Source organism: Lasioglossum baleicum, chromosome 1, assembly GCF_051020765.1.
Source record: "Lasioglossum baleicum chromosome 1, iyLasBale1, whole genome shotgun sequence".
In the NCBI taxonomy this organism is placed as follows: Eukaryota; Metazoa; Arthropoda; class Insecta; order Hymenoptera; family Halictidae; genus Lasioglossum; species Lasioglossum baleicum.
The window spans coordinates 585450-605159 of record NC_134929.1 but is presented as its reverse complement, the minus strand read 5'-3'; the positions used below and the strand labels follow the sequence as shown (position 1 = coordinate 605159).

Here is a 19710-nt window from a genome sequence, read left to right as displayed (position 1 = left end):
AAATGGGTCTACAAGGTCAAGACGGATCCCACCGGCAAGGTTATTAGGTATAAAGCGAGATTGGTAGCGCAGGGGTATGGTCAAAAGAAAGATGTAGACTATTTTGAATCATATGCTCCAGTTGCCAACATGTCGACTATTAGGATGTTATTGGCAATGTCAATGTGCGAAGGTTGGCAGGCACATCATTTAGATGTTAAATGTGCATATTTGTATGGAGAACTGACTGAGAAAATATATATGAAGTTACCACCGGGATATAGCGAAACAGATACAAAGGTAGCAAAATTGAAAAGACCGATTTACGGGTTAAAACAGTCAGGTCGGAATTGGAATGATGCAATTGATATGTTCCTAATTAAAAACGGATTCCAAAGATTAAAAAGCAATAACTGCGTCTACATATATGATCGCGATCTCATTCTAACTATTTATGTCGATGATATAGTGTTATTCAGTAAAAATGTAGATAAAGTAAAACGAGTTAAAGTATTATTAATGTCACAATATGAAATAAGAGATTTAGGAATAGCGTCTTATTTATTAGGGATAAGTATTACATATACTGATAAAACTATGAAACTGTCACAAGAGTTGTATATACAGAAACTATTAGATGAATACAATATGATAGAGTGTAAAACCACAAAAACGCCAATCGAGGCAGGTATAAAATTATCGAAGCAGGATAGCCCTTCAAGTAAAATGGAAAGAGAGGGGATGAAAAATGTGCCATATAGACGACTGGTAGGATCACTAATGTACATAGCGTTGGCGACCCGACCGGATATAATGTATGCGGTATCGAAATTAGCACAGTTTGTATCGGATCCAGGTAAAATGCACTGGATGCAAGCGAAAAGGGTGTTAAGATATTTGTTCACTACGAGAGAGAGAAGTATGATATATAGTCAAGGAGACAGTGAAATAGAAATATTTAGCGATGCGGACTGGGCTGCCGACATTGACGATAGGCATTCGTACAGCGGAATGATAGCTTATTTAGGAGGAAATCCGATTTCTTGGAAGTCAAACAAACAAAGATCCATATCCACATCTACCATGGAGGCGGAATATATAGCGTTGGAATGTGCTGTGAAAGAGGCGATATGGATAAACATGATGTATAAAGAGTTACAGCTACTGATTAATATTAATATACCGCGTGAGCCATACATCATTAGGTGTGATAATAGATCAGCTATCGACTTCACATTGAATAGAGTAGAGAGATCGAAGACAAAACACATAGATATTGCGTACCATATTACTCGAGAAAAATGTGAGGAAGGTTTGATAAAGCTGAGGTATGTGTCTTCTGGTGATAATGTGGCGGATATTTTCACCAAAGCATTACCATACAATGTAATGAGTGTTCATGTAGAAAAATTACGATTGTATGAGAAATAAGTTGTATGCAAGAGACATAGATGTGTGCCAAAAGTGGGGGATTGATGGAAGTTTGTCACACATCCTGTAACGTGCGAGCGTGCGCCGACGAGTGTGCGCGGAAGTGTTTGCAAGAGTGCGCGCGAGTATGATGTGCGCATGAGCATTGGTCTACGCAAGCCATCGTGCGGTCCTCGTGTCTTGTCGCGTGTCGCAATATGTATTCTTCATGTATCGTTCATTATCAATAAACCGTTATATATTCAATAATCTAACACATTCGAATAAAATTAACGAAATACACAGCTCAATTGAATAACACAATGTTAATTAATGTCAATTACAAATTTTCTAGTACAACACTCGAATTTCTGTTGCGAAATAACCATATGTTCATTATGTATTTTTACATAGAAAATTGAAAAAAATAAAAAATAAAAATAATTCATTGTTAGTTGAACCTCCTTTGTGTTTTACAACTTCAAATATTCTGCGTGGAATTGATTAAATTAATTTTTCTACTGTTTCTAATTTAATTTCAGACCACGCCTCGCTAATCCCATTTTTAATTTCTGAAACAGTGCTGTACTGTTTTCCATCGTCGTATACCTTTCGTGCTAATATTCCCCAAAGATTTTCAATCGGATTTAAATCCGGACTCCTTAATAGCCAGGGTAAAACTTCAACTTTTACCTCCTCAAAGTAGTTTTTAATTGTTTTTGCACGATGTATTGTTGCACTATCGTGTTGGAATATTAAATTAGGTCCACCAATCTCGTCGCCATATTTTTCAGCATTGGTTTTTACAGGGAATCGCATTATCGGACACATCCTCCTCCATGTACTATTGTCATTTTTACACTTTTTCATCATGCAGATTGTGCCAGTAATATTAATACCCATCTGGGCCGTCCAAATTAAATTTTTTTTCATCAGACAAAATCACCGTCTTCCACTTTTCCGTCCATGACATATGATATTCTGCAAACTTTAATTTCCCCTCCTTGTGGAATTTAGTTAGCGGAGGTTTTTCCGCTTTTTTAGAATATTTAAGTGTCCCACTCGATCTCACAACTTGCTGTACACGTTGAACACCAACTGGCAAATCTAATTTCATTTTTATTTTAGAGGCATTGAGCATATTTTGCCGTGGTTCTTGAAAAATTTTATCTTTGTCCATATTTTGATAATTTTTTTGGATATAGATTTTTTACTGACGTATTTTTCTTTCAATATTAAAAACCTGTTTATGACAGTTAATGGACCTTTTCAATCTTCTTGCAATTTCTCTGTTAGAGAGACTCATATTGTGGAAAGCAATAATTTGGCCCTTTCCGTTATCATTTAACGATTTCCTCGTGTCATTGTGCTTTAATAATATTAAACGAACATAAAATATTTTTTATAATTCTTAAACTTCATAAATCTGTGTACTTACCATACAAAAACGTTCAAAAAATTGCACTATCAATAGTAATTTTTAAATATTTCGCCGTGAACCTAAGTAAGATTATTTCGTATCTTGTACTCGATAATTTTCAAAGTATTTTTGAAACAGGTACATCTTCACACTAATACTGTTGATAGTCGACTGACTGCTTACACGATGTGTAGAACACATTCTTGCGAAATAAAAACAAATGTGTGCTACAGTACACTTCCGAAAACGAAAATAAACGTAGAAGCAGTAAACCAGCCGATGAGGCTAGTGAACCTATCATTATATCGGCCACTGTACATATCTACGCACAGTTTTCATACATTGAAATAAGTATTTTTAGAAAATAAGTATTTTCTTTATGTACGACTTTTCTTTCTTTCGATTTCTTAACAATTAATTTGCGCTTGGTTCCATTTTTTTTATTACGGAAACTTACTTAAAAATAGTTTATTCGTAAAAGATTAAATTTGAATTGGAAAAGGGTGGAATTGATTTGCAAAAGGCTGAACTCGATTTGCAGAAGGGTGAATTTATAGTTAAAAAAAACCTGTACACTATGACCTTTACGTGACCTGAACATTAAGGTATGCTTCAGTTGTTTGTATTGGTCAAGATATTGATCTCTCGAAAGAAATATCAACAATTCAAGCCTACCTTACTGTTAAGATCTTACTGTTAAGGTCATGTCCAGGTCACAGGGTACTAGGCCGTTGAACTCGTCTTCACCTAAACAATAATATTATACAGGGTGTCCCGAATTTAAATGGCAAAACTTCGGAGCGTGTAGGGGACCGAAAACTAAGACAAAAAGTCTTTTAGAGATTTGCTCGTTTTTGCTTCGTTTTGAAGAAAATCGCAAAAATTCAATGTATTGAATTGCATACGATTGAAGTGCAAACAATAAAAACCGTTTAGTTTATAAATACATACATACAAAAAAAAGAAAAGAAAGTTGAGTTGAGGAGGATTCGAAAACTCCAGCCCTCCGGAGCATCGAGCAGAACCTCTAACACCGTGACCATACAACATACTTGTGAGAAGCTTCTTCTTTCTGTTACTTGACAGCAACTAACTAGCTTTACATGTATTTTTCTTCTTCAATGTAAGCTATTTCCTAGAATTAGTCCAGTCAATGAATGCTCGTAAGGGGGATGTAGAGGGAAATGGAAGGAACACAATTTTTAACTTTGGGACTTTGTTTGGACTAGTTAAGTAAACATACTAAAAGTGCCTACTCCTAGGAGGTGAGCGGTGTACAGGGGGGCACGTAGAAGGTCCCCCGTTTCGGTTTTCCGCTTATATCTCGAAAACTATGTGTCCTAGCGATAAGACCATTCTATACAAAATTAAAGCTGACAAAACGTGCCATAAAATTGATTCGATTCAGTGTTTCGCTATCTCGCATAGTTTCCGAGATATCCGCCCTCAAAGTTCACCAATCGTGAAAAAGAAATTTTTGCCTCGCGTTTCCTCCCTTCTTTGACTAGCTAACTCTTCAGCACAATTAGTGAACTTTGAGCACGGATATCTCGGAAACTATGCGAGATAGCGAAAAACTGAATGCAGTCAATCTTATGGCACATTTTGTCACCTTTAATTTTGAATCGAATGGTCTTATCGCTAGGACGCATAATTTCCGAGATATAAGCGGAAAACCGAAAAGGGGGACCTTCTACGTGCATTTGAAGTTGAAATTGAAATAACCGATTTCAAGTTTCTAGCTCATCAGGAAGTTAGTTTAAAATCAATTGCAAAATTTGCCATCGAACAGACAAACAGACAAACAAACAAATTGAAGTTGTATTTGAGAAATTGATGTTGAAACCGGAAAACTGAAGTTGAAATTAAAAAATTGATGTTAAAATTGAGAAATTGATGTTGAAACTCAAAAATTGTGGTGGAAATTGAAAACTTGAACTTGAAATTGAAAAATTGATATTGACAATGAAAAATTGAAGTTGAAAGTGAAGATAAAATCGAAAAATGGAGGTTGAAATTGGAAAATTGAAGTTGAACTTGAAAAATTGAAGTTGAAATTGAGAAATTGATGTTGAAACTGAAAAATGGAAGTGGAAATTGAAAAAGTGAAGTGGAATTTGAAAAATTGATTTTGAAATTGAGAAATTGATGTTGAAACTGGAAAAAGGGAGTAGAAACTAAAAAAGTAAGTTTGAAATTGAAGTTGTAATTGAAATTGAAGCAAAAACACTAACTCGAGCAAATAATACCAAAGTGACCTTTGAACGCGGATGTCTCGGAAACTATGCAAGATTGCGAAAACTGAATCGAATCAATCTTGTGGCACATTTTGTCAGCTTTAATTTTGTATAGAATGGTCTTATCGCTAACAGTAAGACACATAGTTGCCGGGATATAAGCGGAAAACCGAAAAATGGGACCTTCTATGTGCCCGCCTGCACCCCGCTCACCTCCTAGGAGGGGGGCTTTTAATATGTTTACCTCCTAACTAGTCCAAACAAAGACCCAAAGTTAAAAATTGTGTTCCTTCCATTTCCCTCTACAACTTTTCGTTGACTGGACTAATTATAATTGTTTGGACTTCCAACTGTAATTATATATTAGATGATTTAGTCGCATTTTTAGTACATGCATCAGCTTTTCCGTAGATGCGCCGACTTCCTGTTCGCTCCCATCACTAGCCACCGCAAGGGTCTCTGTCGCCGGACCGCGCCGCGCCGTTACTGATCAAACCGAGCGTTCGCCGGCATACTTTATTTTTTTGGACACTGTTCCACCAAACGGACACTTCTGAGATTTTTATACAAAACAGGTTAGCATCATAGCAATATTTTAGAATTTTTTGGTAGGTGTCAACCCAGGGGAAGATAGTTAAAAAAATTCCCAAAAAATTAATTATTTTCAACTATAAATAATTAGCAGTTCTCTGAATCTCGATCGACTATTGTTTAAACTACAATTAATGTTATCGGCGCACTGGTTCGATCAATTGGAAAATAAGCAAAGCAAAAGTATCACATGAAAAATTCAACGTTTCGGTCTCAATTCAGACCATTTTCAAGAATAGAAAATTTCTGTAATTGCGTCTGTAAGAATTAATCAAAGACATTTTACATGGTTAGGAAACCGTGTTTTCACACGAGCAGAAAGTAAAAGTGTGTAAAAGAACTCACATGCTTATAAAAAGTATTAATTTAAATTCTTAAGGGCTATGGAACAACGTGTTGGTTCCATGCTGGTGACATGTGGACTGAGTAAACCGTGCAGATTTGAACTGAAAACTAATCGAGGAACAAAGATCTCTGTATTGGTCAACCGATAAATGGCGCCAAATATGAATCTTTTGAACTCACTCAAACACAACTGCAGTTATTGAAATACCAATATAAAATTGGTACTAAATTAATCGACATTCAGAATGCTTTTTTTATTGAGAAAAACACAATTTTAATTATTTGAAAGGTGATTCATCATAAAACATTACCGATTCAGTAATGTTGCGTAGTATTCATGTATCAAAGGTGTTTAATACCTAAGATTTACGCATTGGTGTTTAATCATGTGAATCGTTTCCAATAGAATTCTATGTTGTAAATTAGATTCTTTATCAATTATTTTGATGTTCTCAAAGTCAAAAGCATGATCAAATTCTATTGAGTGTCTCGTCAAAGCAGTATCCCAGACAACCAGGGCTGCACCGGGCAGCTCGTCGCGTTTTGGATCCCTGCTGCAGTGATGGGATTGTTGGCGCTTTTCGCACGCATGCGCGAGTTTCGTCAGGGCCGTGTCTACGTCTACGTCCGAAAGTGGGGAACTACTGGGGGGAATGTAGTGGGAGACTATATGGCGTGAAATTAGCAGGGCGACCAAGGTACTCGATCTTCGTACTTGACTGAGGCTAGAGTCGTCGCGCGTGCGCGTGAAAAGCGCCAACAATCCCATCACTGCCCTGCTGCCGCGAGGCTGCACGGAAAACGGTGGGGGATTTTGCCTCACCGTAAGAGGGCAACACAGTCGCGCCAATGTTTCGAATGCAGTACGCAGCGCCGTACAGGTACGTACAGGCCTTGTACTAGGGGGCAGGGGGTCTCTCGCCCCGGTAAGGTGATACAGATGTCGGTAAAGAAATGTCTATTGTACAAATGTGTAGCAGCAGCAGCAGCAGTCTTTCATTTTACTGACAAAATTAATATTTTTATTTAAATTACATACTACATACTATCAGGTCGTTCGGAAAGTAATTTCGTTTATCGTGTAGGGATGGCAATGCTTCCGTTTGTCATTACTAGACTGCGAATCTTTCTGCAAAATAAAAAATGTCAACGTCGATTACAGGAAATAGAAACTAAATTGAATGAATTATTTCTTCAGCAAAGGAGAAAACGAAATGACTTTCCGAACGAGCTAATACATTAACATATTACAATAGGAGAGCTGCATAAAGTCTAAATAAAATCAATCTTATCACTTTCATACAAAGAAACATTTACCAGTTGCTTTTAAGGTTCGGTAGGCGTAGAGGGTTGAAACGTCTTCGTGCAAAAAAAAATGTGTCGTAGAAGGGAAAAGAAACTTAATTTATAATTTTCGGCTCGAGCGCGTTTCCAGCTACCCGAGTGCATCGGGCTGCCAAGGGGTTTCGAGCTGCCCGGGAGTGTCTCGATCTCGTCGGGCGGGTTTGGAAAGAATCGGACAAGTTCGGGCGAGCGAGTTTTCGCGCTACTCGAGATTCAATTCTGCGTTCGCACGAACTTGTCCGCTTCTGTCTGACGTCTGAACGCGCTCGACGAAGTCGAGCCACTCTCGGGCCACCGGGCCACCCGATGGTGTGTCACGGATAGACTGCGGATCTTTATGCAAAATAAAAAATGTCAGCGTCGATTACAGGAAATAGAAACTAAATTGAATGTCATCTCTTCCCTTAATGATTTTAATAGAGGAGAAATCATATATTGACATCTTCAATTTAAAAAATTTTCCAACAACTATCAATTTCATCTACTCAAGTTTGCTATAAATGCATAAAGATCCGCAGTCTATTCGTGACATATCAAGCGGCCCGAGAGTGGCTCGACTTCGTCGAGTGATTTGAAAATTACAGTCAAAACGTGTTGGTCGAGGAAGTGTCGACTTCCGGCTCAATAGTAATGACCTGTCATAAATCTCTCTATAGAGAAGAGCCCCGGGAACGGCACTGAAAGAAATCGAGCCTACCGGGTTGGGTCTGCCTGGGTCTGCCTAGCCCGACCCCAGCCGCGCGCCCGTAGTCTCAATGTGTTGACTTCGATGGCGCACGCTGCGTAGTATGTGTGACCGCTGTAATAAGTATTTCAATACAGCCGAAAATGCGTGTGAAACGAGTCCTGCCTCCTCCACTCTGATGCAATCGTCCGCGCATTCGCACCTAGACACTTCACCGTAATCCTGCCTGGGAACCTTCTTCTCAGGCTTACACCAAGTACAATGTCACCAGTTCGAATCCATGCGTGTTGGCGTCTTGCCGCCATCCCCTACAATTGCGTAGTATGTAGTGGGCGGTAACGGTATCGTATCCTAACCCACTGCTGTTCCGCTATCGCTCGTACTTACGAGGCAATGTATTGTGGATTACTTGTTGCACATAGACAAATCTAAAATGTTTTTTCACTACGTGAATGAAATATGTAATTTCAGGACAGACGCTGTCGATCCTTACGTCAGAAAATGTCTGTTCCAGGGTTGTTACCTTTCACTTAAAAAGGTATCGTTGGCCAAGACTGGTTGCTAATATTATTCTCGAAGTGTAAATGGGGTTATTTAGTCGTATACAGCGTCCTTTGCCAGCTCCTTGTGACGCCAATTTTTATATCTCCATTTCTTTTCAAGGGCTCATTTTACAGTGGAAACTCCAAGGAATATAAACATATTTTTTTCAAAATTTAAATCACTCTGACGGCTCATCGAAAAAGACGTAAAAAAAGAATTAGCTTAAATTTTTCGACTCCATACAGTTGATGGTCGAGGTTAAAAAAATAATTTTGCAATAGCCCAATCCTTTCCTAATAAAACCACCAAAAAAAAAGTGTAGCTCAATCGGATTTCAACGAAAATATGATTTCATTTGTTTCGTTGACAAAAAATTCGATTTTTTGCAAAATCCTGAGGTGGTAGACAAATTCTGAGACCAGATTTGAAATAAGCGTGCAAGAATCTACGGGAAATGATGTACAGCATGTTGCAAAAAAGTTTTATTGAAATTGTGCAGGTTTAACGAATTTTGTCAAGGTTAAAAAACGTTCGTACCATCATTTCCCTACTTTTACCATATTCTGCAAAGTTTGAGCTTTAATTTAAAAAAAATTCATCGTTCTAGCTCTTTTCTATCGAAAGTTATTCGATTTTAACGCAGAATTCATCGGGTTGTCGCGCTGTGGCGACCCGGTGGTGACGATCCTGGCAGCGACCCGTGCAGCGACCCTTGCAGCGACCCAATAGCTGCACGGGTCGCTGCAAGGACCACCCGACCACCCCCTGGATCGCGACGGAATGGCCAAAAAAGGTCTGTCACAGCTCTGACCGACCAGTCCTGAACCGCTAGAGGACTCATCAGTGAGGCGGGCTCTGCCCGAGACGCTGCGATATCGGAAGGCGGTTTAAGACTGTATATATAGAGATCGGTGATGGATCAGGTAGCAGCGAGAAAGGTCTTTCTTTGACTATCTGTCCATCTTGTGGCAAATGTAGGAAATTAGCTGCCACAAAAGAGAGCGAGTTATTATTGTCCGCTTCTGTCCGAACGCGCCCGACGAGGTCGACCACGTTCGGGCCACCCGCCCGATGTGTTACGGATAGACAGCGGGTCTTTATGCAAAATAAAAAACGTCAGAGTTATTTACTGTAACTGTTGCCGGTCAAATCTGGAGTCGGTGAAATGTCGGTGAAAACCGTGTGCGCCGTCCGGCGCAATGTTCGTCGGAATGTCATAACATCTCCAAAAATTCAAGTCTTTTAGTCTCGAATCTAATGTCGTTAATGCTTCGTACAGAGCTGAACATTTCGCTTTGAAACTTTAATTCACTGTGTGAAATCAGGGACTAATCCCGGTAAAATATTTATACATACCGGACAATACCGGTAACGGTACTATGCCAAGCGGCTGAAATAACACCGAAACCGTTAATATACTTTTTCGAGCAAAAGCTCCTGAAAAACTAAGTTTGGGCTTTTGTTGTGCCATGGCCGAACTGCAATGTGCCACCAGCCGTACCCTTAGGAGTTAATAGCCGTAATAACCATAAAGACATTAAAGACCAAATCGGTCTAACCAGATTCCTTGGGGTTACCGTGCGCTCGCTACCCCCGCCATATAAAAGAGTCTGTAGACTTTTTCAAATACAGTGATATCCAATATTAATACAGTATGATTGTTTAAACATGTTTAAACAATGGTTTTGGAAACAGCGGGACAAACGATTTTTTCGAATCCATATTTATTAAGCTTAAGATTTTTAAAACTAAGAAAATGAAAAAACACTATCCGATTACCCGAAATGTCATCGAAAACGGTCAACACATAAAACAGATATACATAATAGGCATTGAAAGATGTAAACAAAAGAATCTTTGAATTTTTCTGCTCACGATTGATCTAAATCGCAGTTTCTTATAATTGTTTTCGAGTATCCATATTTCCATGCGAAATAGAACTACTGTTTCGGATTTTGTTCAAATTTGGATATGTTGCAGTCTTTAGTGTAATATGAGAAAACGTATCTCAAACAATTCCTTGAAGTCTTGAAAATTGTTGGTTTTACGGACGTGTAATATGAGGTGTCACAAGTTTTTCCTTAAATTATAACGGCCAAACTAACTGTTTACCCCGACACGAGCACTTCGTTTAAAATCAGGTATGAAGGGTTGGATCAGTCCTGTAGTGGAGAAAGTGTAAGTGGGTGAATTAAAACCACTGGTTTAAACAGGGAAGCCGGGTTTCTGCGACTTCAAGATCACTTTTAATAATAATTTTAAACACGCGGTACAAATAACTGACAATTGAGATGTCGTTTCGGAGGAACGACTCACGGTTCTCGTTTCGGAGGAACAGAGATCTCTCTCACAAGTCATCAATCTCGACTGTTGCGGATCGGGGTCCTCGCGTAACACGCGGGCATCCCCACCATACTCTCATACTGGGGAGCTCGTTAGAAATCGTTCAAATTGAACGCGAACGGTAAAGACAATAACACGGGACGAGACGGTAGCACAATGCTTTGAACGTATTTACAATCGCGTGTCAAACACTAACAAAACGATGAAAATTAGTTTTTGGTGCTCATATACAGGGTGCTCGACATAATAAAAAGAGACACCTAGCACATATTTTTAAATTTCTTATATTTAAAGGTGGAAAGTGTACACTCCGTTATGAATAAAACCACTAGAAACGTCCTAATTCCGTCGAGTTTAGGCTTTTCTTAATCGGCAGAACGCCACGAATTGGCTCGTGTGACTTTCGTGAGGGCAGCACGGAAAATAAATAAGTTCAGCATTCGCTCCTTAGAGGTTTCATGCCGAGCTACCTGGCTGGCCGGGGGATTGTCGGGCCGTGTTTATTGCACTACTATTGTGTTCAGGGCTCAGGCCTCAGGGCTCGACCCTCGGGCGTCGGTCGTGTTCATTGTAGCCTCGAGTTGGCCGAAAGTATTCATGGATTTATTCATTTTCGAGAAAATAGAATAAAAATAAAATCACTAACCAGTGTTGGGCAAAAATTCAATCGACGATTGACGACTAAATTTCAAAACAGTTTAGTCGTTAATTGTGGTTAACGAATAAATACCGATTGATCGTTATATTTGCGGATAAGATTAAATACTTATTAATCGTTAATTGCGGATAACGATTAAATTTCTACTTTAGTCGTTAATCGCGACTAACGATTATCAATCGTCAATCGGATGACCGATTAAATGCCCAACTCATCTGTCACCAACTCCTCAAATCACTCGCCGATGTCGAGCCGCTCTCGAGCCGCCCGATGTGTAACGGATAGACTTGGGATCTGTATGCATTTATAGCAAAATTGAGTAGATGAAATTGATAGTTGTTGGAAAATTTTTAAAATTGAAAATGTCAATATATGATTTCTCCTTTATTAAAATCATTAAGGAAAGGGATGACATTCTTTTGAGTTTCTATTTCTTGTAATCAACGCTGACGTTTTTTATTTTGCACAAAGACCCGCTGTCTATCCGTAACACATCGGGCGGGTGGCCCGAACGTGGTCGACCTCGTCGGGCGCGTTCGGACAGAAGCGGACAATAATAACTCGCTCTCTTTTGTGGCAGCTAATTTCCTACATTTGCCACAAGATGGACAGATAGTCAAAGAAAGACCTTTCTCGCTGCTACCTGATCCGTCACCGATCTCTATATATACAGTCTTAAACCGCCTTCCGATATCGCAGCGTCTCGGGCAGGGCCCGCCTTACTGATGAGTCCTCTAGCGGTTCAGGACTGGTCGGTCAGAGCTGTGACAGACCTTTTTTGGCCATTCCGTCGCGATCCAGGGGGTGGTCGGGTGGTCCTTGCAGCGACCCGTGCAGCTATTGGGTCGCTGCAAGGGTCGCTGCAAGGGTCGCTGCACGGGTCGCTGCCAGGATCGTCACCACCAGGTCGCCACAGCGCGACAACCCGATGAATTCTGCGTTAAAATCGAATAACTTTCGATAGAAAAGAGCTAGAACGATGAATTTTTTTAAAATTAAAGCTCAAACTTTGCAGAATATGGTAAAAGTAGGGAAATGATGGTACGAACGTTTTTTAACCTTGACAAAATTCGTTAAACCTGCACAATTTCAATAAAACTTTTTTGCAACATGCTGTACATCATTTCCCGTAGATTCTTGCACGCTTATTTCAAATCTGGTCTCAGAATTTGTCTACCACCTCAGGATTTTGCAAAAAATCGAATTTTTTGTCAACGAAACAAATGAAATCATATTTTCGTTGAAATCCGATTGAGCTACACTTTTTTTTTGGTGGTTTTATTAGGAAAGGATTGGGCTATTGCAAAATTATTTTTTTAACCTCGACCATCAACTGTATGGAGTCGAAAAATTTAAGCTAATTCGTTTCTTACGTCTTTTTCGATGAGCCGTCACACAGTGGTCTGGATTGGAAAATCGTGTGCCTTTCTGCCCAAAAACGAACTTTCTCGTATCGATATCTATAAACATTGCTTCCCAAATGTTCACAGACCTCGGAAATGAAGAAAATAGTACAATTTAATAAATATAATAGTTGCAATAAACATTGAAAATAGGACATTTTAAGAGGAGGATTTTTCACGAGAAAAATTGTTTCTCTGTGATGCGGTGCCCTGACGTTCCTATTTAATATTATCTCTCGCTTTTTTTTTATATTGAAGAGCAGACTTTTGTGATAATAATCATATCTTTCTATTATTTATTAATGTAAATACTCTATTTATATAATAATGCTCAATGCCGTAAGAAAAATTTGTGAAGTCCTTTCCATTTAAGATGGTATATCTTTAAAGTTTAGCCGAGTTTAGCTTTCTAATTAATTGGAATATTTTTAGTACACCTTCCTTCTAAATAATCATGAATAAATTAATTCCGCCCCTCTCCGCCCGCTCAAATTATTATTGTTTAAAGCCATTAAAGTTGGATGCGGTATCGCATCAATTGCTGAAACTCAAGGGTCGTTGAATATGAATCTGATGTCAAAATTAAAAAAACAAAATAGCGGTCGGGTATGTGAAAAAATTATGTATTTTCGCAAATATTTGGTAATAGAATGTTTGCGAGGTATATTGTTGGTACAAATTATTATCAGATGACTTCACATAGCGAAAAATGTAAGATTTTAGTGTTAAATATTGCATCCGAGGTAATTCTTTAGTATTAAAATATAATAGAAGTTTTTCAATTCTGTTTCGTTCTGATATTTCGCTCACCTCTAGTAAAATAAAGATATAAGGTAGTAGGCTCGTTTCGTTTTTTAATCATTATAAATTATTATAAAAAATATCTTTGACACGCTAGTAATGCGTTTTTACCTTTACAGTAATTTTTTTTGTGTATGTTGATTGCAACAAGATTTCTCAAATTTATATTTTACGTATTCCATAAAACGTTACACATGTGTGAAACATAAATATAAAAAATACATATTTAGAAAGTAAAAAATAGTATGTACGATTATATTCCAAAAAATTTTTTTTAAATAAAAAATATCAATGAAAATTTATAAAAAATTATTGTTCAACAAATGCAAAAAATATTTAATTACCTATAGTTAAAAATGACTATTTTTAAAATATTTTTAGTGAAAATTTCATTGCAGTATCTCTACTGGTTCAAAAGTTATAACAAAATGGCACACGATTTTCCAATCCAGACCACTGTGCGTCAGTGATTTAAATTTTGAAAAAAATATGTTTATATTCCTTGGAGTTTCCACTGTAAAATGAGCCCTTCAAAAGAAATGGAAATATAAAAATTGGCGTCACAAGGAGCTGGCAACGGACGCTGTATACGACTAAATAACCCCATTTACACCTCGAGAATAATATTAGCAACCAGTCTTGACCAACGATGCCTTTTTAAGTGAAAGGTAACAACCCTGGAACAGACATTTTCTGACGTAAGGATCGACAGCGTCTGTCCTGAAATTACATATTTCATTCACGTAGTGAAAAAACATTTTAGATTTGTCTATGTGCAACAAGTAATCCACAATACATTGCCTCGTAAGTACGAGCGATAGCGGAACAGCAGTGGGTTAGGATACGATACCGTTACCGCCCACTACATACTACGCAATTGTAGGGGATGGCGGCAAGACGCCAACATGCATGGATTCGAACTGGTGACATTGTACTTGGTGTAAGCCTGAGAAGAAGGTTCCCAGGCAGGATTACGGTGAAGTGTCTAGGTGCGAATGCGCGGACGATTGGATCAGAGTGGAGGAGGCAGGACTCGTTTCACACGCATTTTCGGCTGTATTGAAATACTTATTACAGCGGTCACACATACTAAACTTGATCCAACGAGAGACCAGTACCGCGTGAAGACCAGTTTTCGTCCGTCGCTGCGCATCTTCGTCCTAATTGGTAATACTCCCACTCCATGCGTTCCCTTCCCAATGCACAGCGCATGCGCGCAGCGGCACCGAAGTGACGCCACGTGCTGCAGCGCCGCAAACCGTTTTGTTCGCAGCTATACCGGGTGTGGTTTGCTTTTCAAAGTGTGTTTTTGGCGGTTAAATTTTAAAGAGTTACAAGTGATTTCAGGATTTTCAGGGCATTTAAAATGGAAGAGGAAGTTCCTGGTCCATCCCATATGTCACCACCAAAGAAAAATCCGCCAGGGAAGGTAAGTTCGTATTATAAATATTTATTATGCATGCTCATGCATGGCTTTTGGTTGTTTTATTTATTATGCATGATTGGTGTTTGGCTTTGTGTTTCTTTTTCTATTTAGTTTGTGCTATCTGCTCAAAAGCAGATGCTGGTAAATCTGTATAAGCATGTCAATACAGTGAACCCAGGCATGACATACAAGTCTATCGTCCAATCCCTTTCTAAACAGACAGGAATTGGACGGGATACTGTATGCAAAACTCTGGCGGAGTACAAAACAACAGGAAACGTGACATCGCCAAATAAGAAGAAGCGAAGATTGAGCATATTGGAGAAGACATCGGAAGAAGACCTCATAGCCATAAGGAGGAAGGTGCACAGCTTTTGGTTGAATCGGGAGATTCCAACGTTGGACAAGATTCTAGATGCTATTAACAACGATGAAGAACTTCCTTCGTTCAAGAAGACAACACTCCACACGCTTCTAAAATGTATGGAGTTTAAATACATTGTGAGGAAGCGCAACAGCGCCCTAATTGATGAACCCCGTATTGTATATTGGCGGCAACAGTAAGTAACAATCAACATACATTCAAAAATGTTTTTTATACTATTGTACACTATACAATTTACATTGTAGGTACATCGAAAGAATAAGGACCCTACGTGAAGAAGGACGCCCCATCTACTACCTCGATGAAACGTGGATCAACGCCGGGGACTGCAAGAGGAGATTGTGGGTGGATGCAAGTGTCAGCTGCCCAAGGAACGCCGAAGAAAGGGGCTTATCGATAGGCATACCTGCTCCCACCGGAAGAGGTAAGCGTCTAATTATTTTACACGTCGGGTCAGCAGACGGATTTGTACCTGGGGCCCTCCTTTGTTTCGAGTCGAAGAAAGACTCTGCTGATTATCATCATGAGATGAACGGGGACACATTTTTTGAGTGGTTCTGCAAACTTTTGCCCATGCTGCGAGATGGGGCAGTTATTGTTATGGACAATGCGCCATACCACAGCGTGAGGAAGGATAAGTATCCAACGAAGAGTTGGACACGGGATCGAATCATCACGTGGCTCGAGGGTAAGGGGGAACAGGTGAATCCACGGAACGTCAAAGTTCAGTTATTAGCTTTAGTTGATAAATATCGGCAGCCTAACATCTTTGTCATCGATGAATATGCCACAGAACATGGATGTACCGTGGTACGCCTTCCCCCTTACCACTGCGAGCTAAACCCCATTGAGCTCGCATGGGCAAAAGTTAAGGAGTTTATCCGAGCGCGGAATACGACATACAAGTTAGCAGATGTCCGCGAACTTGTACACGAAGCCATCGAAAATGTGTCCACCGACAATTGGCAAAATTTCATTCGCCACGCAATAAAGGAGGAAGACAGGCTCCACGAACTCGACCATATTACTGATTCCGTGTTGGAAGAAAATGGCGAGTTGTTGGAGACGTCTGATGACTCGGACATCGACGTGTAAATTTTTTATAAATAATTTGTAAATATGTATATTTAATTTCTAATTTAATGTAATTTAATGTAATTTAATGTAATTTAATGTAATTTAATGTAATTTAATTTAAGTTAATGTAATTTAATGTAATTTAATTTAAGTTAATGTAATTTAATTTATAACATTTATAAATCGCATTCTTGGCGGACGGCTTCACCGTCAATAGTTGTTATTATTTGAATGCCCACACCAGTCATCCTTTTCCATTTATTTTCCTACATAGTTGTAAGTTATAATTAGTAAATAGTTTGTAAATAGTTGTAAATTATAATTTGTAAATAGTTGTAAGTTATAATTTGTAAATGGTCTGTAAATTGTAATTTGTACATGTTTTGTAAATATTAATATATGAATGTAAATAATAACATATATGAAAATAATGTACAAATTATGTTTTAATTTAAATAAAATATATTAATTCATTATATTTGCAAATAGTCGCGATTTTCTATTCCCTATAATGGCCTATAATTTCATCCTAATTCATTTCATTTCTGGACACCGCGTATATGAAACTTTCAGTCGAGACAGTGGGGAGTGCGTAGTGGAGTGGGAGTTGGGAGGCTCGCAGCAAGGCGCTGCGATCAGTCGAGCTGCGCGAAACGGTACTGCTCTCTCGTTGGATCAAGTTTACGCAGCGTGCGCCATCGAAGTCAACACATTGAGACTACGGGCGCGCGGCTGGGGTCGGGCTAGGCAGACCCAGGCAGACCCAACCCGGTAGGCTCGATTTCTTTCAGTGCCGTTCCCGGGGCTCTTCTCTATAGAGAGATTTATGACAGGTCATTACTATTGAGCCGGAAGTCGACACTTCCTCGACCAACACGTTTTGACTGTAATTTTCAAATCACTCGACGAAGTCGAGCCACTCTCGGGCCGCTTGATATGTCACGAATAGACTGCGGATCTTTATGCATTTATAGCAAACTTGAGTAGATGAAATTGATAGTTGTTGGAAAATTTTTTAAATTGAAGATGTCAATATATGATTTCTCCTCTATTAAAATCATTAAGGGAAGAGATGACATTCAATTTAGTTTCTATTTCCTGTAATCGACGCTGACATTTTTTATTTTGCATAAAGATCCGCAGTCTATCCGTGACACACCATCGGGTGGCCCGGTGGCCCGAGAGTGGCTCGACTTCGTCGAGCGCGTTCAGACGTCAGACAGAAGCGGACAAGTTCGTGCGAACGCAGAATTGAATCTCGAGTAGCGCGAAAACTCGCTCGCCCGAACTTGTCCGATTCTTTCCGAACCCGCCCGACGAGATCGAGACACTCCCGGGCAGCTCGAAACCCCTTGGCAGCCCGATGCACTCGGGTAGCTGGAAACGCGCTCGAGCCGAAAATTATAAATTAAGTTTCTTTTCCCTTCTACGACACATTTTTTTTTGCACGAAGACGTTTCAACCCTCTACGCCTACCGAACCTTAAAAGTAACTGGTAAATGTTTCTTTGTATGAAAGTGATAAGATTGATTTTATTTAGACTTTATGCAGCTCTCCTATTGTAATATGTTAATGTATTAGCTCGTTCGGAAAGTCATTTCGTTTTCTCCTTTGCTGAAGAAATAATTCATTCAATTTGATTTCTATTTCTTGCAATCGATGTAGTCAATTTCTACTTTGCAGAAAGATTCGCAGTCTAGTAATGACAAACGGAAGCATTGCCATCCCTACACGATAAACGAAATTACTTTCCGAACGACCTGATAGTATGTAGTATGTAATTTAAATAAAAATATTAATTTTGTCAGTAAAAAGAAAGACTGCTGCTGCTACACATTTGTATAATAGACATTTACTTTAGCGACATCTACCACATAGCACGTCCTACATTAATGCGACCTGGCGAGACCGTGTTGCCCTCTTACGGCGAGGCAAAATCGAGCCCCGTTCTCCGTGCAGTGGCGCGGCAGCAGGGATCCAAAACGCGACATAGCTGCGGCGCAGTACAGCTGCAGAACGGAGCAGTTGGTTGTCTGGGATGTTGTGTTGGAGGTGAAAAGATATTATGATTGTGTTCTCTGGTTCTATTTTCCACATGTCTACATGTTTGTCCAATGTAAGATTGGTTACACCCTTTGCATGGTATTAAATATACAACATTACAACATTTTAATAACGGAACTTTGTCTTTGATGTTAGGAAAAAGGTCTTTTAAATAGTGTGGTATTTTATAAATTGTGTGTATTCCCACATTCTTAAAGATTCTTTTGATGTCAATCGAAATGCCTTCAATATAAGGGATGACTACTGTATTATTCCAATTTATCGGACCAGTTTCAATAATTCTTTTCTCTTTTTCTTTTAACCAAGGATGGTAAATTTCAGAGATTCGTTTCTTGATTATGTTAGAATCGAATGGAACTGGATACCCATTTCGTTTTAATACATTTTTAATTAAAGACAAGTTGTCAGATCGAAACTCAGGGTCTGCCAATAGGATAGCACGATCAATTAAACCTTTAATTAGACCTATTTTATGTTGTATAAGGTGGTGAGAGTAAAAGTTGACATATCTCCCTGACCAACTGGTTTTATGGAACCAATTTGTTTTAAGTCTGTTTTCTGCCTTTATAACCGTAGTGTCATGAAAATTTAGCCTTGAGTCAACTTCAACTTCATGGGTGAATTGAAGTCTAGGATGATAGCTATTAAAAGTATCAAGAACAGTTTGTAAGTGTTCCGGTTTTATACAAGTAATTATGTCGTCCACATACCTTTTATAGAATAATAATGTAAAGGGAAGTTTAGAAATAGAAATATTTTCCAATTCTTCCATCACTAAATTCGCAATAACTGAAGAAATGCGAGAACCCAATGCCGTACCAAATACCGGTTTATAATAAACGTTGTTGAAACTGAAAACGTTAGCTTCCAAAATAAATTTAACTGCAACTAGAAATTCATTACGTTTTATAGTGGTGTAAATGTTGATTTCATCCCAGCGTTTCTCGAGAACCTGTAATGCTAGATCAATTGGAATATTTGTGAACAAAGCTGTTACGT

At 38.9% G+C, this 19710-nt stretch overlaps 2 protein-coding genes across 15 annotated transcripts in view; one reads left to right on the top strand and one right to left on the bottom strand.

The window, feature by feature from the left end:
* The window catches only part of LOC143210125 (uncharacterized), a 957580-nt gene that overhangs the window by 715320 nt on the left and 222550 nt on the right, over positions 1–19710 (bottom strand). The gene's annotated exons all lie outside the window — the stretch shown is intronic.
* Positions 14849–17327, top strand: LOC143210189 (uncharacterized). 2 transcript variants are annotated; one of them, XM_076426821.1, is made up of 3 exons: positions 14849–15188; positions 15405–15745; positions 15816–17327. In XM_076426821.1, the coding sequence occupies exons 1-3, from the start codon at positions 15126–15128 to the stop codon at positions 16663–16665; spliced, it is 1254 nt and encodes a 417-aa protein (XP_076282936.1). In that variant the 5' UTR covers positions 14849–15125; the 3' UTR covers positions 16666–17327. The 2 variants fall into 2 exon arrangements, with proteins under 2 accessions (XP_076282936.1, XP_076282927.1); XM_076426812.1 differs by having other exon boundaries at positions 14849–15745.